The sequence below is a fragment of the Pelophylax lessonae genome (assembly GCF_965119305.1).
Source record: "Pelophylax lessonae genome assembly, chromosome: 4".
NCBI classification, from domain to species: Eukaryota; Metazoa; Chordata; class Amphibia; order Anura; family Ranidae; genus Pelophylax; species Pelophylax lessonae.
In genome coordinates this window covers 608601181-608629110 of record NC_138771.1, presented here as the reverse complement: position 1 = coordinate 608629110, position 27930 = coordinate 608601181, and the positions used below count along the sequence as shown (strand labels likewise).

General features: G+C 46.1%; 1 protein-coding gene across 1 annotated transcript; it reads left to right on the top strand.

Annotated features, from left to right (window-relative positions):
* The first annotated feature begins 2116 nt into the window (after nucleotides 1-2116).
* RLN3 (relaxin 3) lies at nucleotides 2117-26979 on the top strand. Its single transcript, XM_082257016.1, has 2 exons — nucleotides 2117-2362; nucleotides 26488-26979. The coding sequence occupies exons 1-2, from the start codon at nucleotides 2182-2184 to the stop codon at nucleotides 26775-26777; spliced, it is 471 nt and encodes a 156-aa protein (XP_082113142.1). The 5' UTR covers nucleotides 2117-2181; the 3' UTR covers nucleotides 26778-26979.
* Nucleotides 26980-27930: the final 951 nt, after the last annotated feature.

Sequence of the window (27930 nt, the reverse complement as noted above, 5' to 3'; positions counted from 1 at the left end):
TAGCTGTCCCACGAGGACTGTACACAAGGGATGGCTGATGGGCTGCTAAGTAAGGGGCGGTCTTAGTTGACCTTAACCATGGGCAACAAGGGGGTTAAGCTCGGTAGTTTCGCTGACCACTCTTGGTATGCAACTAATCAGGTCTATTACACTTGGCGATCAGTTGTTCAAGAAGTCTAAAGGCCCGTACACACGTACCGATCGTCGGCATACAAACGTCGGTGGACGAAGGATCTGCCGATTGTACGCGTGTTAGTATGGTGCCTCCGACAGATGTCTGCGCACAATCCGCGGACAAAAGTCTTTCGTGCAAACATGAAAATATTTGTATGCCGACACCAGAACGGACGATTGTTCGCCTGTCAGTACACAATTCGGCCGACAGACCGCAGATTTGCAAGACTGGGCATGCTCAGAAAATAGAAAACACAGGGAAAGTTAACCATTACATGACATCACTTCTGCAGTCGGCGGACAAAATTCTTGTGCTGTCCTTGTGCTGTCTTTGCACTTTTCAGCAGACACCGACATCCCGGGGAGAAAAGAGGAACATTTGTAAGCCGACCATCGGTACGTGTGTACGGGGCTTCAGTCTTTATGACTAGGTCCTCTCTGATGCGGTGGAACACAGCATTAGGTCTACCTATCTGGGGTTCCAAGTTCCTCAATGTAGGCAAACACAGCGCAGATCCGTTCACACTGGTTTCTTTTTTTTTGGGGAATGTTATATAGCAGAATGTAAAAAAAATATTGTTTTTTTTATTTTTTTAATTCTTTTTATTTATTCTTTTTTATTCTTTTTCAGAATTGTCGCTCTTTTTTTGTTTATAGCGCAATAAATGAAAACCGCGGAGGTGATCAAATACCACCAAAAGAAAGCTCTATTTGTGGTAAAAAAAGGACATCAATTTTATTTGGGTACAGCGTCGCACAAATCGCAAAAAATGGCCTGTTCATTAAGGGGGCAAATCCTTCCTGGTCCTGAAGTGGTTAAACAAATATATTTTGTACAATAAAATGTATGGCTTTATACAGACTCCATATTTGGCCTATATATAGTCTGACTTTTTCCTTATTTTGGTTAATATATGTATTATGGTTGTTGGCCTTGGGTGTCAAATTAATATTTACTGGCTCCCATTGTTGTCAATCAAATCCTGTGAGCAGTGAGCAGAAAGAAGAGGGGGGCTGAGCTGGTGGGTGACCCCAGAAGAGGAGGTTCGGTGCAATACCAGAGCAGGTAAGTATACAATGTTTGTTATTTTAACAAAAAAAAAAAAAGAAAGTACCTTTATAACTGCTTTAATTTGTTTTTTTTATTATTATTGATTTGCCTGGATTTAAAGTGGAAGTCCACCATAAAACTAAAATCCCTGCATCTATAGACATCCACGATCTAACACTAACCTATATAGCCCTGTAAAGTAGAAATCGCTATGCATACCTTTTTTGAAGCCGATCTGGTCCCTTATCCAGCGGCGGAAACTCTGGAGAGGACACAGCCGACCACGGCTGTGAAATTAATGGGAAGTGACGTCACCCATAGACTTACTATGGGGCTTCCATTGTCAGCTGTGTGCCTTCTGGACCCGCCTACACAGCGAAGCTGCGGCTGACAGCTCCACCTGGGATCAGCCTAAAAAAAGATACTTATACTGATTTCTTCTTTACAGGGCTAGATAGGTTAGTGGTAGGGAGTGGATGTCTGTAGATGCAGGGATTTCAATGTTAGGGTGGACTTCTACTTTAAATCATCTTTAATGCATCAATTAAATCTTATAGATGCAGAAGCTAGAAAGTAATTTATTATTAAAAATAACTTGTATATCATACCATGTTAGCGTAAGCAACTCCATTGTAATCTCGCCCCCCCTTCCCTGTGCCACCTCCAGTGCCGTCCGGCTGAGTTGCGGCCTCTTGTGCATCAGTTGGTGAAAGTGATTTTCTGGATGTGTCAGGGTGATTGCTGCCACTGACGAGCCTTGAATAATTCTCGCTTAATTATCCTTTTGAAAGGTTATCTCTGTTCTCAGGGCTGGTCTGGGGAGGGGGTGGTGGCGAGCGAGGGTCCTTATCTCGTACCTCAGGTCCACATTGCCTGCCTATAAGAAGGTGGTCAGGAGCAGATGGTGCTTAGTCTTTCTCCAGCCACCTGTGTGCTCCAGGCAGAGTCCAGCAAGCATGCAGCGCCTGATGCCAGCTCTACTGATGATCCTTTGGCTGCTGGCTTGGCACGGTGGAGCCCACGCCAACGTCCGGGTTCCTGCTTTCGGAGTGAAGCTGTGCGGCAGAGAATTCATACGGGCTGTCATCTTTACGTGCGGAGGGTCCCGCTGGAGGAGAAATGAAGCCCTGCAGGCGGGTAAGTATCATTTTACCTCTAATATGTCATATTGTACAATATTGAATTCATCAACTTTCACCCAAAATTTAGTTGTTTTTTTTTTTTTTTAATGTCTGGCACAAGGTAAAATGACTCAAAAACTTTAGATGCCTTTTTTAACTCTAGAGCTAGTTTTGGCAAAGACATGTCTTGCGGGGAAGCTAAACAGATTGACTTTCACTTAGACACATTGGGGTTGATTTACTAAAACTGGAGGGTGCAAAACTGGTGCAGCTCTGCATAGAAACCAATCAGATTCTAGTTTTCTTTTTTCAAAGCTTAATTGAACAAGCTGAAGTTAGATGCTGATTGGCCACCACGCACAGCTGTACCCAATTATGGGTTCTATAAATGGTAGGCAGATCGTATTTTATCCAATATTATCATTAGAGCATTCTAGTGCTATAACAAACCTTAAGAGCCCATTCACATTAGTGCGACTTGTCAGGCGACTTGTCAGCATGACAAGTCGTGCTCGGTCGCAGTCCATTGATTAGCACAGGACCTGTTCTAATAGGAGCGACACAAGTCGCTCCGACTTAGAAAAAGGGTCCTGTACTACTTTGGGGTGACCTCGGAGCGACTTGCATAGACTTCCATTATGTGAAGTCTCTGCAAGTGGCACCGAAGTCGCGGTGCACAGCGGTGCACGTGACTTCACAGGTCGCCCCCCAAAGTTGTGTCACGCTAGTCTGAATGGGCTCTAAAAGTCACCTGTAACCTGTAAGAAAGGTCACCTGTAAGATTTTTTTGAAAATATTTTTTAGGTGCTTTAAGACAAAGTAGAACAATATGTCTAAATGTATTATTTCATATATTCATTGGTTAAAATCAGATATTGTTAAAAACCAACATGTCAAATTCATACGGTTCTTGTACAAAGGTTTCCGCTCAACATGTTTCACCAGAACTGTGGCTTCTTCAGGAGACTTATAAAGCCTGTAAGAACCCCACTGTAGTATCTATATAGAAAGCAGAGAATGTGACATTCACGAGACATTCTCTGGTGGAGAATCATTCACTGCCATGTTGGCCCCTTTCACATAGACTTTACGATCAGATCCGTGTGTTTGTTTTTCAGGCGGACCTGATTGGAGCCTCCATTCCTCTCTATGGATGGAGCAGTGAGTGTAAACCAGGGGTGTCCAAACTATGGCCATCCAGCTGTTCAGGAACTACCATTCCCATGAGGCATTGTAAATCTCTGACTTTCACAGACATAAATAGGCATGATGGGATTTGTAGTTCCTGAACAGCTGGAGGGCCATAGTTTGGATATAGCTGGTGTAAATGGACATGTGTCCGTTTTTACCCACCTACATCTGATTCGATAATTCGTTCGTTCCTCCTCCATCCAGCGGATCGGATGACAGTCGGGTGCAAACTGACAGGCGTTCCTTTTACTTCCAGCCGCCCATATAGGAGAATGATCTGTGCCCGTGTCCGCTCTGCATAAGTGGAGCGGACATGGATCTGTCATCAGCCTGCTCAACAGGGATCAGTGGATAGATCCCCTGCTGAGCCAGTGGATCGCAGCCGCAGTCCACCCTGTGTGAAAGGGGCCTTAAAACACATGAACTGGGCAGATTCTCCACCAAGTATGCTAAAAGTCACATTCTCTACTTTCCAAACAGACCCTCTAGTGGGCTTCTAACAGGTCCATTTTAAAGTAGTATTAAAACCAAAAATGTAATATACTGCAGCTTACCAATCAGTAGATGTGGTTGCTGTATTTGTTTTCTTTTTAAACTTTTTTCCCTCTGTTTTCACCTGGTGATCTGGCCAGTAACACACCTTCTGTATTAGAATGCCTCCGCTCTGGATGAAGGAGCACAGGGGGCACCTTTGGCTTTGGACAGCAGCAGTGTCAGTCTGGGGGGGGGGGGGGGGTTGTTAGATGGACTAGCATCAATTGAAGCCAAATACCAGCAAAAATGTAAAAGCTACAGCAAACTGTTTTTTTTCTTTTGAAAAAAAGATTTTACATAAATAAATAATTATTGATTTTTGTAAGCAAATGGTTTGTCTCATTTCTATAACTGATACATTTGCAGGTTAGCTTGTTCTGTTGAAAAACAACAGAATTACTGACTTGATCACCAGGTGAAAGTAAAGGAAACAAAGCCTATGAAAGAAAACTAATGCAGACATCACATCTAGGCCTCATGTACACTGCAGCTCCTAAATGTGAGTTTAGGAGCTTTTGGCATTTTTTTTTTTGCCAAAGCCTCTGAACTCAACTCAATAAAAGCCTGTGTCCATGTACACATAGGCTTTTATCAGAGTTTAGGAGTAGCAGATTTTAGGGACAGTTAAACCTCCCTCTCCTGGACGCAGAAGAATCCCGTTCAGTAAAGGAACATTTTGGCAAAAAAAAAAAACCGCAAACGTGGCAAAAACATGCTTTGTTTGCCACGTTAAGCATTTTTCTGCTGCCAGGAAAATTACGTTTGAGGGCGGCCAGAGTACATGTAGCCTAAGAATTGGTACGCTGCAACATAATAAATTTCCATAGGTCAAAAAGCCGGCACACGAATGAAAATGTATTTATGCACTTGCAGCAAATAATAACATCAAAATAAGTTTCGGCCGTAGCCTTACTCATAGCATATACAAATAAAATCAAACTTATATAAAGATACACAACTCCTATCAATTAGGGGCGGTACACTCTTAACCGCTTGCCGACCAGCCGCCGCAGATGTACTGCAGCAGGTCGGCTCTCCCAGGCAAAACCCCGTACATGTGCGGTGCTCGCCTGGGAGGAGGTGGGGGCGAGCGTGTCAGCGGGGAAGCCAGTGTGGGTGTCAGGCGGCTCCGATGGCCGCCTGACACCGGCGATCTCCCTCCGCTGACAGAGAAGGACGGACGGCTGATGTAAACACAGCCGTCCGTACTTCTCCCTGAAGTGATCACAGACGTCATGTGATCCTGTTATATAGGATCACATGTCTCTGTGATGACTTCACAAGCCACCCACGACCCCCACAGTTAGAATCACGCCCCTAGAGCCCCATTTAACCCCTTGATCACCAATACTGTTAACCCTTTCCCTGACAGTGTCATTATTACAGTTAGTGTATATTTTTAGCACTGATTACTGTATTTTTAGCACGGATTACTGTAGTAATGTCACTGGTACCCCCAAAAGTGTAAAAAATGTCAGTCAGGTGTCTGATCTGTCCACCGCAATGTCGCAGTCCTGCAAAAAAAATCGCAGATCGCCACCATTACTAGTAAAAAAAACAAAACAACAAAAATGACATAAATCTTTGCCGTAGTTAGTAAACGCAATAACTTTTGCGCAAACCAATCAAAATACGCTTATTGCGATTTTTTTTTATCATATGTAGCAGAAAACAAATTGGCCTAAGATGTTAAAAAATTTTGATTTTTACATTTTTTTTTGAGAATTTCATATAAAAGAATGTGAAAAATATTGTTTTTTTTTTCAAAATTGTCGCTATTTTTGTTTATAGCGCAAAAAATAAAAATTTCACAGGTGATCAAATACCACCAAAAGAAAGCTCTATTTTGTGGAAAAAAAAGGACATCAATTTTAATAGGGTACATTGTTGCACGACCGCGCAATTGTCTGGTAAAGTAACTCAGTGCTGAATCGCAAAAATTGGCCTGGTCATTAAGGGGGCAAAATCTTCCGGGGCTGAAGGGGTTAAATAAATTTGTAGTAAATTGGAAACACAAGAGGATGATCAGGCTAGTCTAAAAAGAGATCTATACTAGAGATCGACCGATTATCGGCAAAGTCGATATATATCGAGGGCCGATATGCACTTTCCCTGATATATCGGAATCGGCCCCTGAGGTTACCGATATTGCCGATATTTTCAGGAAAGTGCATGTACCGGAGTGATGCCTGCAGCTAGAGGTACCGGCGTCCATAGCCAATGGTTGGTTGTCTTGTAATGAGAAGCCGCTCGGCTGTCATCACAAGGAGCAGGAGGGCATGTCCCGTCCCCCCCCTGCCACCTTCCACGGCTCGCCCGGGTCTCCCGTCCCACCGGGAGACCTGGGCAATCATCCTGCATGGCCGCCGAAGAGAAGTCCCAATCAAAGCCGCATTTGGCTCTAATCGGGTCTCCATGTAAAAACCCGAAGTGATGTCATGACATCACTTCCGGGTACTCGGCGCCAAATTCAAAAAATTACAGCATTCAAAACAGCCAAACTTGGCGTTTTGAATGCTTTTAAGTGCAGAGGAGGGGGTTGGGGTCTTTTAGACCCCCAGATCCCTCCACAAGAGTACCTGTCAAAAAAATAATGAGCCGCTTGGTTGTCATTACAAGGAGAGGGAGGGGAAATCCCCCCTCCCGCCACCTTTCGCGGCTCGCCCGGGTCTCCCGTCTCACTGATAGACCTGGGCAACCATTTTTTTTTTTAATGTACGAAAATATCAGCCAATATCAGCCGATACCGATATGTGATGACCAAAATATCGGTATCGGCAATAAACAAACGATATTGGTCGATCACTAATCTATACACCGTGGAAACTGAATGACATTAACAATTTTAATGCCAACTGTATATTAATCCTTTTAAAAAAAAGATTCATATTCATTCTGCTATTCATTCCACATGGCGTTCTAGTATTGGGCTTGTGTATCCATCAAACCTCACGTTGGAGCAAAATGCAGTATATATAACTTCCTATACTTGGTCTTTTAACCTGTTCTAAACCAAAGAAAGAAAAACATTCAAAATTCCCTCTATGTATCATTCTAAAATATTTTGACACATTGGAAATATTTTTCTCTTTTACATTGAATGTATCATTTTAGTGTTTTCCGATATTCTTACTCGCAAATGGTACACCCAAGGTATTGCATTTGGCAGATGCAACATTCTATAACATAAACAACCATCTTAGAATTGCAATTCCTGTAGCTTCTAAGGGAATACGCCTTTCCTGTAGAGAAGGAAGTGACCCTCCTGCTTTTCTTATGTCTTTTACATTGCTTACATGTAGTAAATCCACAGGGATAAGAACCCACCGCCCTTATCCATGAACTAGAAAAATGAGGGCTGGGCGAAGGAAAAAGTGCCCAAAGTAGGAACTTTTCTACTGGAGAAATTGCAGCCCGTGTTATAAAATATCATAAAGTGTTTTATCTGCATAAAGAATGGAGAGGCAACGTTTAATAACCTTAATAACTTGATTATACTGTATAGAATAAGTCATTACAAAATGAACGCTCCCCTCCACAATGGGGCCGTTTACTATCTCCAGAGACGGAGACATTGTCAATCAAGGTATTACGATCCCTCTCATCAGCTAAACATCTGCCCCTAATAATTACCGTATTTATCGGCGTATAACATGCACCTCAATTTTAGGAGAGAAATTTCAGGAAAAAAGCTTACATTTAAAATAAATGGCTTTGAACTCAGAACTTTTTTTTTAATCAAATGATGTCTCACCAGTGTCCATATATGCAGCCTCACCAGCGCAGTGTCCATATATGCAGCCTCGCCATTGCAGTGTCCATATATGCAGCCTCGCCATCAGTGTCCATTTATGCAGCCTCACCAGCTCAGTGTCCATATATGCAACTGCGCCAGCGCAGTGTCCATATATGCAACTGCGCCAGCGCAGTTTCCATATATGCATCCTCACCAGCGCAGTGTCCATATATGCAGCCTCGCCATCGCAGTGTCCATATATGCAGCCTTGCCATCAGTGTCCATATATGCAGCCTCACCAGCTCAGTGTCCATATATGCAACTGCGCCAGCGCAGTGTCCATATATGCAGCCTCGCCAGCGCAGTGTCCATATATGCAGCCTCGCCAGCGCAGTGTCCATATATGCAGCCACGCCAGCGCAGTGTCCAGCAAGGCAGCCTCGCCAGCACAGTGTCCATATATGCAGCCTCGCCAGCGCAGTGTCCATATATGCAGCATCGCCAGCGCAGTGTCCATATATGCAGCCGCACCAGCGCAGTGTCCATATATGCAGCCGCGCCAGCGCAGTGTCCATATATGCAGCCTCACCAGCTCAGTGTCCATATATGCAACTGCGCCAGCGCAGTGTCCATATATGCAGCCTCGCCAGCGCAGTGTCCATATATGCAGCCACGCCAGCGCAGTGTCCAGCAAGGCAGCCTCGCAAGCACAGTGTCCATATATGCAGCCTCGCCAGCGCAGTGTCCATATATGCAGCATCGCCAGCGCAGTGTCCATATATGCAGCCGCACCAGCGCAGTGTCCATATATGCAGCCGCGCCAGCGCAGTGTCCATATATGCAGCCTCACCAGCTCAGTGTCCATATATGCAACTGCGCCAGCGCAGTGTCCATATATGCAGCCTCGCCAGCGCAGTGTCCATATATGCAGCCACGCCAGCGCAGTGTCCAGCAAGGCAGCCTCGCCAGCACAGTGTACATATATGCAGCATCGCCAACGCAGTGTCCATATATGCAGCCTAGCCAGCGCAGTGTCCATATATGCAGCCTCGCCAGTGCAGTGTCCATATATGCAGCCTCGCCAGTGCAGTGTCCATATATGCAGCCTCGCCAGCGCAGTGCCCATATATGCAGCCGTGCCAGCGCAGTGTCCATATATGCAGCCGTGCCAGCGCAGTGTCCATATATGCAGCCTCATCAGCACAGTGTCCATATATGCAGCCTTGCCAGGGCAGTGTCCATATATGCAGCCTTGCCAGGGCAGTGTCCATATATGCAGCCTCGCCATCGCAGTGTCCATATATGCAGCCTCGCCAGCGCAGTGTCCATATATGAACCCTCACAAGCGCCATTGACACTACCTGAATCGATTTTAAAAAAGGCCGGGAAGCAGCGCCGAGAGCAGAAGGGGGCGGGCCGGGCCGAGGAGAAGGGAGAACAAGCTATCACTGTTATCATAAGTAGCGGCGCCTATGATAGACGTCACACGTCTCGGCAGAGGAGGCAGGACTTGCTATGACAGCTCGTCCTTCCTTCTCCTCGGCCCGGCCCGCCCCCTTCTGCTCATGGCGCTGCTTCCTGGCCTTTTTCTTTTATAGATCGGCGTATAACATGCACTGTTGCTTTTTCCTTCATTTTTAGGAGGAAAAAGTGTGTGTTATATGCCGATAAATACGGGATGTTCACTATATTTCTGTTCTCTAAATCGATCAGAAACAATGTTGCACTCATATATAGTATATAGGACTTTTCCAGAGCCTCTCCAATACTATGGAACTCCTTACCCCAATCTGTCCGATTATCCCCCTACTCTATTAGCTTTTAGACGATCCCTGAAAACCCTCCTCTTTAGAGAAGCCTATCCTACCCACACCTAACAACTATACTTCCATTTTCTCCATCAGCTCATCCCCCCTTCTAGATTGTAAGCTCTAACGAACGAGCAGGGCCCTCTAATTTCTCCATTATTGAATTGTATTGTCTTTCCTCATATTGTAAAGCGCTGCGCAAACTGTTGGTGCTATATAAATCCTGTATAATAATAATATAGTCATTTTGTAAGGGGCAATTCCTTCTGGCTCTAAGAAACTCCCCCACGAGCAATGCCCAAATGGTATGTGTTGGATGACAGCTTGAAGCCAGAAGCAAGGAATTGCTAGCACATTGTTTATTATAGGTGTTTCTGGAAACTGTTCCATCCTTACATATCCCCATAAGGTAACATCCAAATACTCAATCCCAACCAGGGCCGGCCTTTGGGGTGTGCGAGATGTGCGGCCGCACAGGGCGCCTTGGGCAACAAGGGCGCCGTGCGGCCATCACAGCTCGCAGAGGATCCGGCGATTCAGGCCGCACAGCGGGAGGTGAGCGGCGACTGCGGCCTGGACAGGGTTAACACAGGCCGCGGCCGCCGCTTACCTCCCGCTGTGCAGCCGTGCCTCGATCACCTATTGTTGCAGTGAGGCGAGCTGTGTATCTCTCACACAGCTCAGCCTCCGATCCTTCCACGGAATCCACGATGACTTCCTGCCCACACATCCCCGGGAGTGTGGGCGGGCGGGAGGAGGAGAAGGGGCGGGGCGAGGAGGAGCTGACGATCTCTCCTCTGGCGTCAGTGCAGGGAGGGAGGAGAGATCGTCAGCTCCTCCTCGCCCCGCCCCTTCTCCTCCTCCCGCCCGCCCACCCACACTCCCGGGGATGTGTGGGCGGGAAGTTTAAAGAAAAAAAAAAGCTGCAGACAACGTAAAGTAAGTGACATCTCTCTCCTTCAAAAAATGTAAGGGGGGGGGTCTGTGATGTAAGGGGGGCTCTATGTGTGTGTGTGGGGGGGCTCTGTGTGAGGGGGGCTATGTGTGGGGGTCTGTGATGTAAGGGGGGGCTCTATGTGTGGGGGGGGGGGCTCTGTGTGAGGGGGGCTTTGTGTGGGGGTCTGTGATGTAAGGGGGGGCTCTCTGATGTGGGGGGCTCCGTGGGGAGGGGGGGTCTGATGTAAGGGGGGCTTTTGTGGGGGGGTCTCTGATGTGAGGATGTGAGGGGGGCTTTGTGTGTGTGTGTGTAGGGGGTCTCTGATGTTAGGGGGGCTTTGTGTGTGTGTGTGTGGTGTGTGTAGGGGGTCTCTGATGTTAGGGCGGCTTTGTGTGTGTGTGTGTGTGTGTAGGGGGTCTCTGATGTTAGGGGGGCTTTGTGTGGGAGGTCTCTGATGTGCGGGGGGCTCTCTGATGTGGGGGGCTCCGTGGGGAGGGGGGGGTCTGATGTAAGGGGGGCTTTGTGTGGGGGGTCTCTGATGTAAAGTGGGCTCTGATGTAAGGGGGGCTAAGTTATTAGTGATCATATAAAAGAAAAGTCAAATAAAGTGCAAAAAAGGTGCAAGAAAATGCGCGGGGGGGGGGGGGGGCGCCACGGGATTAGCTCGCACAGGGCGCCTGATGACCTAAGGCCGGCCCTGATCCCAACAGGATGAAAATTGTGTGTAAACTCCAGATTCAAGTGGTTGGAATTAAGGTAACACATAAAACAATCATTAGTATGAACTGGACCATTCCAAACTAAGATAAGATCATCTATAAAACGACAATACCACTCAATCTGCATCATGTATGGACTGCTATGGGAAAAAAGAAAGTTCTCCTCCCACCAGCCCATATATAAATTTGCTAAGGAGGGAGAGAACTTGGAGCCCATGGAGGCACCACAGCATTGCAGGTAAAACTTTAGAAGCAAACATAAAATAGTTATGCAGTAATAGGAATTTATCACCATATAGAGAAATTCACAAAGTTCCCGTTTATAACTGCTGTATCTCGTGAGGTGATGTCCACTTAACTTCTTCCGATCCGCGCTATAGCCGAAGTACGGCTACAGCGTGGACTCGAATTTCCGGGAGGCCGTCCTTAAACGGCCTCCCAGAGACAGGCTCCCCGCACGCTCCCGCGAGCGCGCATCGGGGAAAATCTGTGTCGGCCGTGTCCCTTGGAACATATATGTAAACATATGAGATCATCGCCAGCTCTCCTTCCTCACACATGTGTGGAAGGAGCAGAGCCGATCAGCCGTTCGGGGACACAGAGGAATGTAATCAGGGCTCTGATCACCAGTGCCCTGATTACACAAGGTAAATAAAATACACTAAGTGACCACCATCAGTGCCCACAGTGCCCGCCATCAGTGCCCCCCATCAGTGCCCACAATCAGTGCCCATAGTACTGCCAGTCAGTGCCCATCAGTGCCTGCTCATCTAGGTACAGATGAGCACTGACTGGCAGCACTATGGGCACTGAGTGTGGGCACTGATGGTGCTGCCCATCAGTGCTCATCAGTGCCGCCCATCAGTGCCACCCGTCAGTGTCCATCAGTGCCACCCATCAGTGTCCAGTAGTGCTGCCTCTCAGTGCCCATCAGTGCCACCCATCAGTGCCGCCTCTCAGTGCCCAGCAGTGCCACCTCTCAGTGCCCAGCAGTGCCACCTCTCAGTGCCCAGCAGTGCCACCTATCAGTGCTCATCAGTGCCGCCTATCAGTGCCCATCAGTGCGGCGTATTAGTACCTCCTCATCAGTGCCACCTCATCAGTGCCCATAAGTGCCACCTCATCAGTGCCCATAAGTGCCACCTCATCAGTGCCCATCAGTGCAGCCTATCAGTGCCGCCTCATCAGCGCACACCAGTGAAGGAGAAAAATTTATTTATTTTCAAAATTTACTCGCAGAAAATTAGAAAAACTTTTTTTTTTTCAAAATGTTCTGTCTTTTTTCTTTTTTTTTTGTAAGAAATAAAAAACCCAGAGATGATTAAATACCACCAAGCTCTATTTGTGTGGAAAAAATGATAAAAATTTCATATGGGTGCAGTGTAGCATTACCGCGCAATTGTCATTCAAAGCGTGAGAGCACTGAAAGCTGAAAATTGGCCTGGATAGGAAGGGGGTGAAAGTGCCCGGTAGGCAAGTGGTTAAGGACCAGGCCTATTTCTGACACTTCTTGTTTACAAGTTAAAAATCAGTATTTTTTGTTAGAAAATTACTTAGAACCCCCAAATATTATATATATTTATTTAGCAGAGACCCTAGAGAATAAAATAGAGATCATTGCAATACTTTAGGTCACACTGTATTTGCGCATCGGTCTTACAAACGCTTTTTTTGGAGAAAAAATACACTTTTTTTTATTTAAAAAAAAAAAAAACAGTTTCTCGGACACGCTGCAGAAGACGTCACATGACGAAACGCGTACAGCGCCGTCACGTCACTTCCGGTTCCGGTCTCCAGTTGGAACGCATTGCGTTCCGGGACGCCACTACCTCGCTGTTTACTGATTATATCTATGTGAGTACCCATTTTTATGTTACTGCTGGAAGGAATAAACTTTAAAAACGGTATTACACTATCGAGTTCTTTTCCATTTATATGATCCCTCCATCCACATACCTTTGAGTGGCCATATCAGTTCACCCCACGGATCGTTGGATATCCTACTATTGGATAGGATCTCACTTTAGGATATCCCTGCGGACCCTATACTACATCTCCCCCAGGAAGGGAACCACTACCCAGAGCCAGGACCAACAGGATATTTCTACAGTACCTGCCCTATACCCCTGTGTGGGGTGGGTACATCTGGTGAGTAGGTTTTTCTACTAGAGGTTTCCCCGCCACTCGCCAGTCACCCACCTTGGGGGTCACCGCTGGATACTTATCCATTCACCACTCCTCGGGGCACAACCATCTATATATGGACCTATCCTAACAGCCGATCTGATCTAATACCATTTCTTATTTCTACCTTGGAGTTCATATTTCCTTGCACATAGAGCTTGCCCATAATATTGTTTGCACCTTTATTATTATACGGACTATTTATCACATGAATTTAGATCACATCACTTCTTGCTGCACTTTGTAAAAATAGTTTCCCGCACTTTATTCATTTTTTCTGGAAAAGTTTCCCGCACACCCAATTTAATTGTTGCACTTTTTGCACACTTTTTTATATTATACCATTGTCTATGTATTATTATTTCAAGTTATTTTCTTACCATTTTATTGCAACATGCTGATATTATTATTTTAGGTATATACTAAGAGATATATATATTGTAGTACTTTGCACTTTATACTACGCACTCTGGTGGTTATATATTTTACTTCATTTTATTATTATATTTTTTATATTTTTTATATTTTTTCATATATTCCATATTAACTCATTCCCAATACCATTTTATGTTGGATTTTCACTATATTGTGGTATTATTTACATATCCACCATTTATATTTATATTTTTATTCCTCAATCACATCTGTGTTTCTACATTTTATTTTCTTCATTTTATATATTTATATATACCTATTTGCACTTTATAAGCAGCGCCACCACTTCATATTTACATACACCCATCAGTGCCGCCTCTCAGTGCCCAGCAGTGCCACCTCTCAGTGCCCAGCAGTGCCACCTCTCAGTGCCCAGCAGTGCCACCTATCAGTGCTCATCAGTGCCGCCTATCAGTGCCCATCAGTGCGGCGTATTAGTACCTCCTCATCAGTGCCACCTCATCAGTGCCCATAAGTGCCACCTCATCAGTGCCCATAAGTGCCACCTCATCAGTGCCCATCAGTGCAGCCTATCAGTGCCGCCTCATCAGCGCACACCAGTGAAGGAGAAAAATTTATTTATTTTCAAAATTTACTCGCAGAAAATTAGAAAAACTTTTTTTTTTTCAAAATGTTCTGTCTTTTTTCTTTTTTTTTTGTAAGAAATAAAAAACCCAGAGATGATTAAATACCACCAAGCTCTATTTGTGTGGAAAAAATGATAAAAATTTCATATGGGTGCAGTGTAGCATTACCGCGCAATTGTCATTCAAAGCGTGAGAGCACTGAAAGCTGAAAATTGGCCTGGATAGGAAGGGGGTGAAAGTGCCCGGTAGGCAAGTGGTTAAGGACCAGGCCTATTTCTGACACTTCTTGTTTACAAGTTAAAAATCAGTATTTTTTGTTAGAAAATTACTTAGAACCCCCAAATATTATATATATTTATTTAGCAGAGACCCTAGAGAATAAAATAGAGATCATTGCAATACTTTAGGTCACACTGTATTTGCGCATCGGTCTTACAAACGCTTTTTTTGGAGAAAAAATACACTTTTTTTTATTTAAAAAAAAAAAAAACAGTATAGATAGCCAAATTTTTTTTTTAAAATGTGAAAGATAAAATTACGCTAAGTAAATTGATACCTAACATGTCATGCTTTAACCACTTCTGGACCGGAAGAATATGCCCCCTTAATCACCAGGCCATATTTTGCAATTTCGGCACTGCGTTACTTTAATGGACAATTGCACGGTACCCAAATAAAATTGATGTCCTTTTTTTCTCCCAAATAGAGCTTTCTTTTGGTGGTATTTGATCACCTGTGCGATTTTTATTTTTTATAAACAAAAAAAGAGCGACAATTCTGAAAGAAAAAAACAATATTTTTCACATTCTGCTATATAACATTCCCAAAACAAAATTTAGAAATCCAAATTTTTTAACATTTTTGGCCATTTTTTTTTCTGCTACATATTTTTGGTAAAAAAAAAATCACAATAAGTGTATTTTGATTGGTTTGCGCAAAAGTTATCGCGTCTACAAACTACGGGAAAGATTTATGTAATTTTTATTGTTTTTTTTTTTTTACTAGTAATGGCGGCGATCTGCGATTTTTTGCGGGACTGCGACATTGCGGCAGGCAGATCGGACCCCTGACTGACATTTTTGACACTTTTGGGGGGACCAGTGACATTACTACAGTAATCAGTGCTAAAAATATGCACTGTTACTGTAATAATGACACTGGCAGGGAAGGGGTTAATATTGTGGGTGATCAAGGGGTTAAATGTGTACCTAGGGGCATGTTTCTAACTGTGGGGGGGGGGGGGGGGGGCGTGGCTTGTGAAATGACCATAGAGACATGTAATCCTATATAGAAGGATCACAGGCACTCTGATCATTCCAGGAAGAAGAACGGTCAGCTGTGTTTACAACAGCTGACCGTTCTTCTCTCTCAGCGGAGAACATTCGCGGGTGTCAGACGGCAATCGGAGCCGCCTGCCCCGTGCATCAGCTTCCCCGCTGAAGAGCGACCGACGTATAATTGCGGCAGGCAGTCGTAAAGTGATTAAGATTGCACACGATCATGGAATGGCGACAAACTCTCCATAGGTGACGCTTTAGAAATTTATACAGGTTACCAGTTTAGAGTTGCAGAGGCATTCTAGAGCTAGAATTATAGTTCTCGCTCTAAGGATCGCGGTGATACCTCACATGTGTGGTTTGAACACTGTTTACATATGTGGGCACGACTTGCATATGCGTTCGCTTCTGCGCGCGAGCTCAGAGGGACGGGGTGCTTTAAATTTTTTTTTATTTTACTTTTTATTTTTACACTGTACCTTTAAAAAACTATTTTTGATCACTTTTATTCTTATTACAAGGAATGTAAACATCCCTTGTAATAGAAAGAGAAGAAAAAAATTGTCCCTTTAAAGTGGAGTTCCACCCTAAAATTATACTTACCTCCATCTTCTCGCTCCGGGTCACCTGAAAAACAAATGGATAATCGCTGGTGCCGTTCCTTCAGAGCCCCGTGCCGTGACCGTCGGCTCCCGCGTGCATGCGCAGGGGTGACGTTATCGCGGCTCCAGCCAATCAGATGGCCGGATGCCGCAAGCCCGGAAGAAGGGCGACAGAACATGTCACCCATGAGACAGGTGAGCGGTCGGCACTGCGAGACTTTGTTCTTAGGTAAGTATTTCATAATGAGCTAGTATGCGATGCAGGTTGTCTTTGGGAAATAGACATATGAGTGCTGCCAGCATTGCTGCAGAGGTTGAAGGGGTGGGGGGTCAGCCTGTCTGTGCTCAGACCATACGCCGCACACTGCATCAAATTGGTCTGCATGGCTGTCATCCCAGAAGGAAGCCTCTTCTAAAGATGATGCACAAGAAAGCCCGCAAACCGTTTGCTGAAGACAAGCAGACTAAGGACATGGATTACTGGAACCATGTCCTGTGCTCTGATGAGACCAAGATAAACTTATTTGGTTCAGATGGTGTGAAGCGTGTGTGGCAGCAACCAGATGAGGAGTATAAAGACAAGTGTGTCTTGCCTATAGTCAAGCATGGTGGTGGGAGTGTCATGGTCTGGGGCTGCATGAGTGCTGCCGGCACTGGGGAGCTACAGTTCATTGAGGGAACCATGAATGCCAACATGTACTGTGACATACTGAAGCAGAGCATGATCCCCTCCCTTCAGAGACTGGGCTGCAGGGCAGTATTCCAACATGATAACGACCCCAAACACACCTCCAAGACGACCACTGCCTTGCTAAAGAAGCTGAGGGTAAAGGTAATGGACTGGCCAAGCATGTCTCCAGACCTAAACCCTACTGAGCATCTGTGGGGCATCCTGAAATGGAAGGTGGAGGAGCGCAAGGTCTCTAACATCCACCAGCTCTGTGATGTCATCATGGAGGAGTGGAAGAGGACTCCAGTGGCAACCTGTGAAGCTCTGGTGAACTCCATGCCCAGGAGGGTTAAGGCAGTGCTGGAAAATAATGGTGGCCACACAAAATATTGACACTTTCGGCCCAATTTGGACATTTCCAGTTAAGGGTGTACCCACTTGTGTTATCAGCGGTTTAGACATTAATGGCTGTGTGTTGAGTTATTTTGAGGGGACAGTAAATTGACACTGTTATACAATCTGTACACTCACTACTTTACATTGTAGCAAAGTGTCATTTCTTCAGTGTTGTCACATGAAAAGATATAATAAAATATTTACAAAAATGTGAGGGGTGTACTCACTTTTGTGAGATACTGTGCATAGACAGGAAGTGACTGCAAAGAGGATGTAAGAGATTAGTGGCACTGATATGCTTTAAAAGATGAAAAAAAGGTAAAAACAAGAATTTCATTTAAAAGCCCAGCAAATGTTTCTGATACACAGTGTTTTACTAAACTAAATGTCACCCAGCTGAGGATTTACATCTACTTTACGTCAGGGAGATGTTCTCTCAGTATTAGTGTTAGTCATCTCAGCTGCATAAGTACAACCACAAAAACCAACGTCAAGAAAATGCAGAAACGATTACAATTCCTGTACTTGCTTTATGCAGGTTTATTCTAATATTGCTCTTTATTAACCGTTCTAGCACCAGTGCTTTCCATTTACATGTAACTCCACCCAGGAACGTGCCTAGCTGGTTAATTGCCATCTGAGGCAGCCGATTTTGAAACCATCGAAAAAAACTGAGGCTGTGCGTTTGTGACTGGCGCAGCTCTAAGACAGGGAGCTTAGCAAGTGTGGGATGCCGTCATGTGGCAATGCATGACAATGGAAATCACATTGTTCTCTAACAAAACCAAAGAGTACTCCTAAGGACTTTCAGGCAGCAAAAAAAGATCAAATTAAATCATTGCATGGGTATATAAAAAAGTATTTTTTATTGGTACAAAATTACAAAAGATTCAAAAATCCACGCAGCTTTTACACCATGAGCTCTGGTGTGCATAACCTCTAGACAGTGGTGTATTTGGGTTTTGTGCTTCCCTAGGCAAGACTAAAATTGGGCACCCCCCTCCTATATAAATTTTCCCCACTCCTCTGTTAACAGATGTGACTCCCTCCAAAATTGAAGGACTACAAGTCCCAGCTTGAACCCCTGAGATCTCAAGAGAGGGGGGGGGGTGAGAGGGGGTTGGAGAGAGAGCGGGGGTGGGTGAGGGAGAGAGAGAGGGGGGTGAGTGAAGGAGGGAGAGAGAGATGGGGGATAAGAGAGAGAGGGGGGGTGGGTGAAGGAGGGAGAGAGAGGGGGGGATGAAAGAGAGGGGGGATCGAAGAGAGAGAGAGGGGAGAGAGAGGGGGATGAGAGAGAGAGAAAGGGGGATGAAAGAGAGAGAGAGGGGGTTGAGAGGGGGGTGAGAGAGAGAGAGAGGGGGGATGAGAGTGAGAGCCAGAGAGAGAGAGAGGGGGGATGAGAGTGAGAGCGAGAGAGATGGGGGGTGAGAGAGGGGGATGATATATAAAGAGAGGGGGTGAGAGGGAGAGAGAGAAGAGGGGTGAGAGAGAGAGAGAGGGGGGATGAGAGAGGAAGGATGAGAGAGGGGGGATGAGAGAGGAGCATGATATAGAAAGAGAGAGGGAGTGAGAGAGAGAGGGGGGTGAGAGAGGCGGCTCTAGCAACCAGTGGCCAATAGAGTCTCAGGTGGAGGGGGGTGCAGCTTTTTTGCTACCCCCCTGCAAAGTGCCGCCCTAGGCCTGGGCCTTGTTGGCCTAGGCCAAAATACAGCACTGCCTCTAGATGTCCTTATTAAACTGGCAACTACCAATATGTATGAAAATTCAGACTTAATGTTGTTGCTCAGAAGAGCCCCAACGCGTTTCGATTATGGTAATTTAAATCTTCCTTAGGGAGGTGAGGACATAATTAGTGAGGGGTTATATATTGCCAGAGCATGCTAAAAAAGGCACCCAAACAATGTAATTTCCAGACGGTCACCCAGCAAGGAGATGCACCTGGGCCCATTCAGGCCTACAAGGAATCACATCTACGGGGTGGGGGGGGGGGGAGGAGTGAGAGGCACATGTGCATCTATTGTGAGATTCTTTTTAAAGGGAATACAATGAGATACGGTAAAGTAAGTATGGGTCTCACTTTCTTATCACAGGTTAATCTTAATTTGATTAACTGAATTTCAAGTCCAAAATGTTTTATGATTGTGACTCCAAAATAAGGATTTTTGAATCTTATGTAATTTTGTACCAATAAAAATACTTTTTTTTTATATACCAATTCAATTATTTAATTTGATCTTTTTTGCTGCCTGAAAGCCCTTGGGAGCACTCTTTGGTTTTGGGGTGAGCAGCACCTTGTTGTAATAATTTTGGGGTGAGCAGCACCTTTGGGTAACATTTGGGTGGGCCCCAAATCTTTATCACATTGTTCTCTATGGTTCACACCAATGCAACATGGGGCAGTGCAATTTTTGAAAAGGTTTAGTTGCTTTGTTTGGTGCAGCATAGTCAGTTTTTAGCCCCATGAACTTCAATGGGAGTGCATGAAAAATGAATGTACATGCGTTTTTTGGCAGGGTTTTGTGCCTAACAACCTCCTACAAATAAAATGCAAACGTAAAATGCGCCAAAACAAAAAAAAACAAAAAAACAAAAAAACAATGCATGATTATGCAGCAGCAATAGTGTGAATAATGCTAATGCTAACTAACTAACTAACTAAATAACTAACTAACTAACTACATAACTAACGCTGAGCCTATGCTTTCCCCATGCTCAATGTTACGAAGTTGCACCAACGCTATATTTCAGCCTAGGCTGAAAAGGCCCAGGCCTAGGGCGGCACTTTGCGGGTAGGCAGCAAAAAAGCTACTCTACGCACAAAAAATGAAAATAGTCCCTGCCGGCTTGCGCTATACTTTTAGTGAAGTGCCAGTTTTATGGGGTGGAGTGGACTGGAGGGCAGGGAGGGAGGCAAATCGGTCTGGCGCCCCCATAAAGCGGCTGCACTGCTGCTGATATGATAATGGCGGCCGGCGGCCGATGACTGGCCTGACGTTCGGACAGACCGGCGCCCGAACTTAATACAACTGGCAGTCACCATTACTAGTAAGTGTGGAACCGGCAGCAGGTCTTAGAAGCCTAATTCTCCGCCTAGGCCAATGCAACATGGTGCAGTGTAATTTTTGAAAAGGTTTAGTTGCTTTGTTTGGTGCAGCATAGTCAGTTTTTGGCCCCATAAACATAAAATGTGCCACAAAAAAAAAAAAAAAAACAATGCATGATTATGCAGGTACACTAGTGTGAACCTAGACTAACATTGAGCCTATGCTAAGTGTTACAAAGTTGAACCAACGTCATATCTTGGCCTAGGCCGACAAGGCCCAGGCCTAGGGTGGCAATTTGCAAGTGGGCAGCAAAAAAGCCAGCCCCCTTGCATGAAGAAAACTGCTTCCTCCCGGCTCCCGCACAAAAAAAGTCCCCGCCGGCTTGCGCTACACTTTTGGTGAAGAGCCAATCTTATGGGGCGGACTGGGCCAGGGGGCAGGGAGGGAGGCAAATTGGTCTGGCGGTCCCATAAAGGGGCCGCACAGCTGCCGGTATGATAATACCAGGCATCGGCCAATGACTGGCCTGAGATTTGGACAGACCAGCGGCTGCACTTAATACAACTGGCGACTGCAAATACTAGTAAGTGTGGCATTGGAAGAAGGTCTTAGGAGCCTAATGCTCCACCACCTACCCTCCTCCATGGCATCTATGGGAGGAACTTACTATATGTAATGTAACTTCCTCCCAAGGCTCTCTGTGTCCATAGCGTGGAGAAGAGATGAGGGAAGGCCCCAGGTATGGCAGCAGAGGGTTTTTTTCTATGCTCTCACTGACAACTCTGAAGAGGGCATTTCAGGTGGTTTCCTTCCTTGATAACTTTGAAGAGATTTACAAAGTGATTACAGGATTATTTCCTTGTGAGTCATACTTTGAGCGCTAATAAATCTTACCTGTTGTCCTGGAATTGATAGGGTTCAATCTAGAGAGCTCCGGTGTTGGTGTAATGAAAATACCAGGCTTTTTTTGTCTTCTGGATAAGAAGAAGAGCTGGAACCTATGATTTGTTTGCTCATGGTTTTTCCAACCTACTGATTTGTCATAGGTTTTTCTCTATAGGAACATCGTTATGCCAGGTAATCCTGTTTTATTTAGCAAAATGTATTGTAATTAGACATACACAGGTAAAAGTCTGTGTGTTGACATATTTTGGGGTTATTTTTGGCCTGATTGAGTCCAAACTCTTTGACTATGAATCTGGTAGTGAATGTCACATGACCACCATCAAATGGAACATTAGTTGGGCAGGTCCTCATCCCCAGTCCCATCCCCAGTGTTCCTCTTGGGATAAGTGGCACAGACAGCCAAGAGCAGTACCTGTGTGGTCAGATCAGCATTGTAGCATTGTATGTCCAATCAGTGGTGTATTTTGGTTTTGTGCTGCCCTAGGCAAGACTAAAATTGGGCGCCCCCCCCCCCCCCCCACTTCCCCCTCCTATGTAAATTTTCCCCACTCCTTCCTTTTTAAAAGATGTGACTCCCTCCTCAATTGAGGGACTCCAAGTCCCAGCATGAACTCCTGAGATCTCACAAGAGGGGGTGAGAGAGGTTGGGAGAGAGAGGGGGTGGGTGAGGGAGGGAGGAAGGGAGAGAGAGAGAGAGAGGGGGGGTGAGAGAGAGAGGGGGTGGGTGAGGGAAGGGGGGATGAGAGAGAGGGGGAGGGAGAGAGAGAGTGGGTGAGAGAGAGGGGGGGAGAGAGAGTCGGATGTGAGAGAGGGAGGGAAGATAAAAGGGAGAGAGAGGATGAGAGAGAGAGAGAGAGAGTGGGGGGTGAGAGAGGGGATAAGAGAGAGAGGGGGGGTGAGAGAGAGAGAGAGAAAGAGAGGGGGTGAGAGAGAGAGAAAGAGAGGGGGTGAGAGAGAGAACGAGGGGGGATGAGAGAGGGGGGGTTGAGAGAGGGGGTGATAGAGAGAGAGGGAGTCGGATGTGAGAGAGGGAGGGGGGATAAAAGGGAGAGAGAGGATGAGAGAGAGAGAGTGGGGGGTGAGAGAGAGAGAGGGGATAAGAGAGAGAGGGGGGGTGAGAGAGAGAGAGAGAGAAAGAGAGGGGGTGAGAGAGAGAGAGAAAGAGAGGGGGTGAGAGAGAGAACGAGGGGGGATGAGAGAACGAGGGGGGATGAGAGAGGGGGGGTTGAGAGAGGGGGTGATAGAGAGAGAGAGAGAGAGAGAGGGGGGTGAGAGAGAGAGGGGGTAAGAGAGAGAGGGGGTGAGAGAGAGAGGGGGTAAGAGAGAGAGAGAGGGGGGGATGAGAAAGGAGGGGTTGAGAGAGAAAGAGAGAGGGGCTGAGAGAGAGGAGGGGGGTGAGAGAGAGAGCGGTGGGAGAGGCATCTCTAGCAACCAGTGGCCAAAGAAGTCTTAGGTGGAGGGGGGCAGTTTTTTTGCTGCCCCTCTGCAAAGTGCCGCCCTAGGCCTGGGCCTTGTCAGCCTAGGCCGAAATACAGCACTGTGTCCAATGATCCACAAATATGGATTAAGCCCAACCCTATCTACTGGCACAATGTGATGTCTTTTAGGGGTATTTGAGCAGGTGAATATGAGCTCTTCCACCACTGTAAGTGCCTTTGTTATCACTTGGCACTGGCATTTGTTCTGACATCAGTTTGAGATGTTTCAGTGATCATTCAGAATTCATTGACAGGTACACTTGACCTCCTTCTGACCTGCATTTACCTGTGCTTCATGCAGATTTTGCATTCTAATAGACTTGCATAGGTATGGAAAACCTACTTGAAGCCAGCAAAAGCCTCTCAACACAGGAGCTTAGGGTCCATTCACACCAGCCTCTGCATTGCAACGTGTGTGGTGAGGTGAGGTCCAGCAGGACCAGCGCAGTGTTGATGCACTGATACTAGTGCAGTGCACTTTTATTTTTTTTTATTTGCAAAAAAACTTTAATAAATTGTCACATTTATAATGTTCTAATGGCTGCCATGCGGTGATCCGTGCTGCTGCACTGGAAAAAAGTACTGCATGCAATACTTTTTTCAGTGCACACTGCCTGCACACCACCGCAGCGCAAGTTTACAGATGACAGGGCGGGTTTTTAAACAGAAAGGGGTCTGCCCTTGACAGGAAGGGGTGAGTCATATTTAAATTAGAGGGTGCATGAGTTGAATCAGGCCTAGAGCAGCACAACACCTATACACCACTTAGTTGCACATAGATACTTCATCTACAGTACCACTCGACAATGGTGCCTCCCTGAATCTGTTGCTTCACCTAGCCTCACGGGAGGCATGGCGCTGACTCCACTCAAAACTTTTTCAGTACAGCCATAGTCTTCTGTGCTGGCAGCAAAAGCCAGTAGTTGCTTTTTAAGTAGTTGGTGAAGCCATCTCTGCTGTGTTAGAGGGTAGTCCCAAAAAGGAATGTTCAGTTGTTCCAGCAGCAATTTGTATTGTGGCTCATCGACATCAAGGACATGGCTGCTTGTAGTTCAACACAAATGGTCTCTACTCCAGGTTGAGCAGTGATGGGGCACTTCGTACAGGTCTGCCAGGATGGCATGGTTGGGAAGTAAAACTGGAATTGTCCCCAAGTTGATGAGCTGCACCAAGACCTTTCCTTTGTGAACTTTAGTCAAGGTGCGTTCCACTAGCCACTCCCCTGGCATCACCGCTTCCTTGCAGGGTTCCACCTTTACTGTGGTCCCATGAAGTTTCTTGTGAGCCCCGATGGGAAGAGACCAGATTACGTCTTTGAGGGGCACCAGGAGTAGTTTTTTCTTGGGCGTTGTGTGAAGGGGTCTTACTAGTTACTAGTACTAGTCTCCTTGTCGCCTTCTGTTGAGCTTTGCAGGCCCATAGCACGTTGAGCCACATAGCTCACAGACTTCAGCCCTGTGCATGCTGGCCAGAAAGTTCAAACTTGGCCAGGAAGCGGGGGAATGTCCAGGTTCTGTAACATGTTAATGCCCAAGAAAATAGGCACTGCTGAGCTTACTGGGCCACGAGTCACCACCACTCCTACTTGGTTCACCACTTGATTGTCAGTCTGGATCCTCACCCAAGTGACTCCTTCAACTAGAATTGGCCAACTGTTCGCCACTTTGAGGGATAGCAAGGGGGGCCCAGTTGGTCTTGTGTCTCAAGCTGCTGGGCGTAGAAATCATACTCCATGACAGTGACCTCTGAGCCTGTGTCAATCAGGCATGGAACCTCTTGTCCATTAACAAGGGCAGCCACCACTGGACTTGCGACAATATACTCTGGTTTGCTGGGACCCGGGGATCTTCCCTCTGTTCCAGGAGCCACTAGTTTTACAGCAGCCTGCGTAAGCTTTTGAACTCAAGCTGACCACAGTTCTTGCTTACATGTCTAAAACAGCTGCACTGCCAGTACTTGTGGTCATCCTCTGGGTCCCTCCATAATGGGTTTTCACCCTTCGGGAAAGAAACCAAATCTTGTTTGAGTGAGGACAATTCTTGTTTTAGGGAGGCCACATCCAGGACGAGTTCGCTATGTATATGGCTGATAGTGGTAAGGGCGCTAGGGTCTCCTCTTTCATGTGTGCTGGGTCATACCTTTTTGTCACTGCCACAGTTGCTTCTGCATCGTCCTGTTCCCACGCAACCGCTTCTACCTCAACATCATGGAAAAAATTGCGGGTTGTGCTCTGATTCGCTCCTGTAGAGTCCTCCTGACTGGGCCAGCTTTTAGTCCTACCACAAACTGGTCCCTCAACAGGTGATTAGAGTTGATGATATTGGCAGAGCTGCATGCATCCCTCTTCTCCAGGTGTTCCCAGAGGTTTTATAGTGCCCCTGACAATGAGTGAGACTCTGCAACCTGTTGTCCTTGAATGAAGAATCTGTGCCTCAACTCTGGGATTGTCACATTCTCCCTGAACCTGCCCTCTAGGAGTGTCACAAACTGTTCTAGGGTGGCCCAAACGAATTCTGGGAGTTCCATTACAGCTTGGCAGGCATCATCCTCTGAATGAGGTAATGGCCAGCTCTGCGGTCAGCTGGGAACCTGATACAGGCATGCAGCACTTTCAAGTCTCTCCTCCCACTCAGCCACGGAAATGTTGGCGCCATTAAACTTCAGCACCAGGGCCAGAGCTGGTTCTAGCAGTGCTATAATGGTGCCTGCTCCTCCTTCTGCATCCGTTACAAAAAGGGACATATCCCGCTGACTAAGTATAGGGAGGTGAAGCAGGGTGCGGCGTCAGTAAACACACAGAGTCCAGTTACAGAGAACAGAACATAATGCAGAATCCAGTAATTCACAACAAGGTACCCGACTTGGAACACTTACAGCATATGAAAGCAGTGTGTAGTGGAACAAGTTTCAGATGTGCCAATGGCGTCTGCCTTGAGAGGTGGAATGCGGCCTGGACAATCTGAGCCCAAATGAGGAGGTATCCAGCATGATGGCGTGTCCCTATCCTTTCACTTCTCGTCTGGAAACTCTCCCTGCTGCTAATCACTGCTCCTGCCAGACGGATGACCTGTCCCTACACTACCTATACATGAAATACACCCCAAGCCTGGAAGCCAGGGCCTTAAATAGGCTCTGCCTGACACAAAAGTGGCTGCTAGAGTCGTGTGGGGCTGCAGCATTTAATCGGATAGTTTCCCCAGTGACCCTGGAAACTATGTTTCCCTTGCCTTCCCCTCACCCTGCAATGCTGCTGCGGTTGAGCGCCATCTGCAGTGGAGAAAGTAGACTGCACCTGCCTACATAATGCGTAAGTGGATTATCACTGCTCTAACTATTACTAACACTAAAAAAGGTGCTTTTTTTAATGGCAGTGTCATCTTTGGAGACCAGGTGACAACACAAGAAAGGGACTCCCCCTACCGAAAGACAGAAATAACATTACATCTTGACAAAGATTTGGCATTTTTCTCACTCATATAAAAGTTTTAGCTGAGTCCTCCTTTATCAGGAAAACAATGATTTGTATGTCAGGTGATTCAATTCAACATTTCTCATCCGACTACATGACTTCTGTGTTTATGGCATGTGACATTGAGCTATTCATGTGGCAGCTCATATTGTATTTTTTGTATTCCAGGGGACCTCACAGAGATATTTGGGAACCTTGGTTCCACCGACGTAGACTCAGGAGAAGAAGAGGTGTTCAGCGAGTGGGCAAACAACTTGCGCCCACACAACGGTGACATCATGGACTATGGAGTCCCCCAGAGCTGGAGAGAACCATCTGTTGGAAGGCATGGGGTAGCACCATCATCGGATGACTCCCTCAGGGCGGTGGAGAGAAGGGGAAGGGAAGCGGCATTGGGTTTGTCCAACACATGCTGTAAATGGGGGTGCAGTAAGAGCCAAATTAGCTCACTGTGTTAAAGAGAGGAAGCAGCCACCATCTTGATGACCATCACGGAGTGAGGGACAGGTCACATATATTGTGGCACAGGTTGAGATGTACAGTGTATGTATTTTTATTCCTGCATGAGTGGAAGTGTCAGTAAGTTTATTGACAATAAAGTCAAACTATGTACAGTAAGTAATCTGTGAAATAAACATTTTCAAACACTTTCAAACTGGATTAGCTGTTTGTTTCAGTTTTTTACTGCTTCATAATACATGCACTTCCTACACGTTAATTACACAGGAGGCATACAGGAGGTGTACAGGAGGAACATACCAAAACAATAAGAAGAAAGAGGTATTTGTGCCAGTCAGGTCACACTGGTCTGCAGCAGATTACCCTCCTGTATGTCCCATACTGCTAGGACTATAGTACCTGGTCGGGCAGGAGATCACCAACAAAGTAGTAAAGGCACTAAAAGCTGGGTGCTAAAACAGATGTTCCAGCACCTGGCCAGAAGCGGGACACAACCCAGATCTGCGTGACATCAAGACTGTGTGAAGATCCCAGGACAGTCCCCCAGAATCTGAGACTGTTAGTGGTTATGCCACTTCTTGGCTCATCTATTATAGTGTACAGGAAGACCAGGATCAGGCATAACTGGAAGTATACAGATATACAAAGATAAGGTCAAATAAACAATGCACAAGAAGATAATAATCAGACAGGTTGGGTAATGCACAGGAAGACGATGTTTAGACAGGTTGGGTAGTGCACAGGAAGACAATTATCAGGCAGGTTGGGTAGTGCACAAAAAGAGAATGAACAGACAGGCTGGGTAGTGCACAGGAGAACAATGATCAGACAGGCTGGGTAGTGCACAGGAGAACAATGATCAGACAGGTTGGGTAGTGCACAGGAGAACAATGATTAGACAGGTTCGGTAGTGCACAGGAAGACAATGACCAGACAGGTTGGGTAGAGTAAAGGAAGACTATGATCAGAGAGGTTGGGTAGTGCACAGGAAGACAACGATCAGGCAGGTTGGGTAGTGTACAGGAAGACAATGATCAGACAGGTTAAACAGTGCACAGGAAGACAACAATCAGACAGGTTGGGTAGTGCACAAGAAGACAACGATTAGATAGGTTGGGTAGTGCACAGGAAGACAACGATCAGGCAGGTTGG

Excerpts from the sequence above, each read along its gene's own strand:
- RLN3 (XM_082257016.1), top strand. The coding sequence starts at position 2,182 with ATGCAGCGCCTGATGCCAGCTCTACTGATGATCCTTTGGCTGCTGGCT. Across the intron at positions 2,363-26,487 it reads AAATGAAGCCCTGCAGGCGG|GGGACCTCACAGAGATATTT; the intron begins GTAAGTATCATT and ends TTTGTATTCCAG.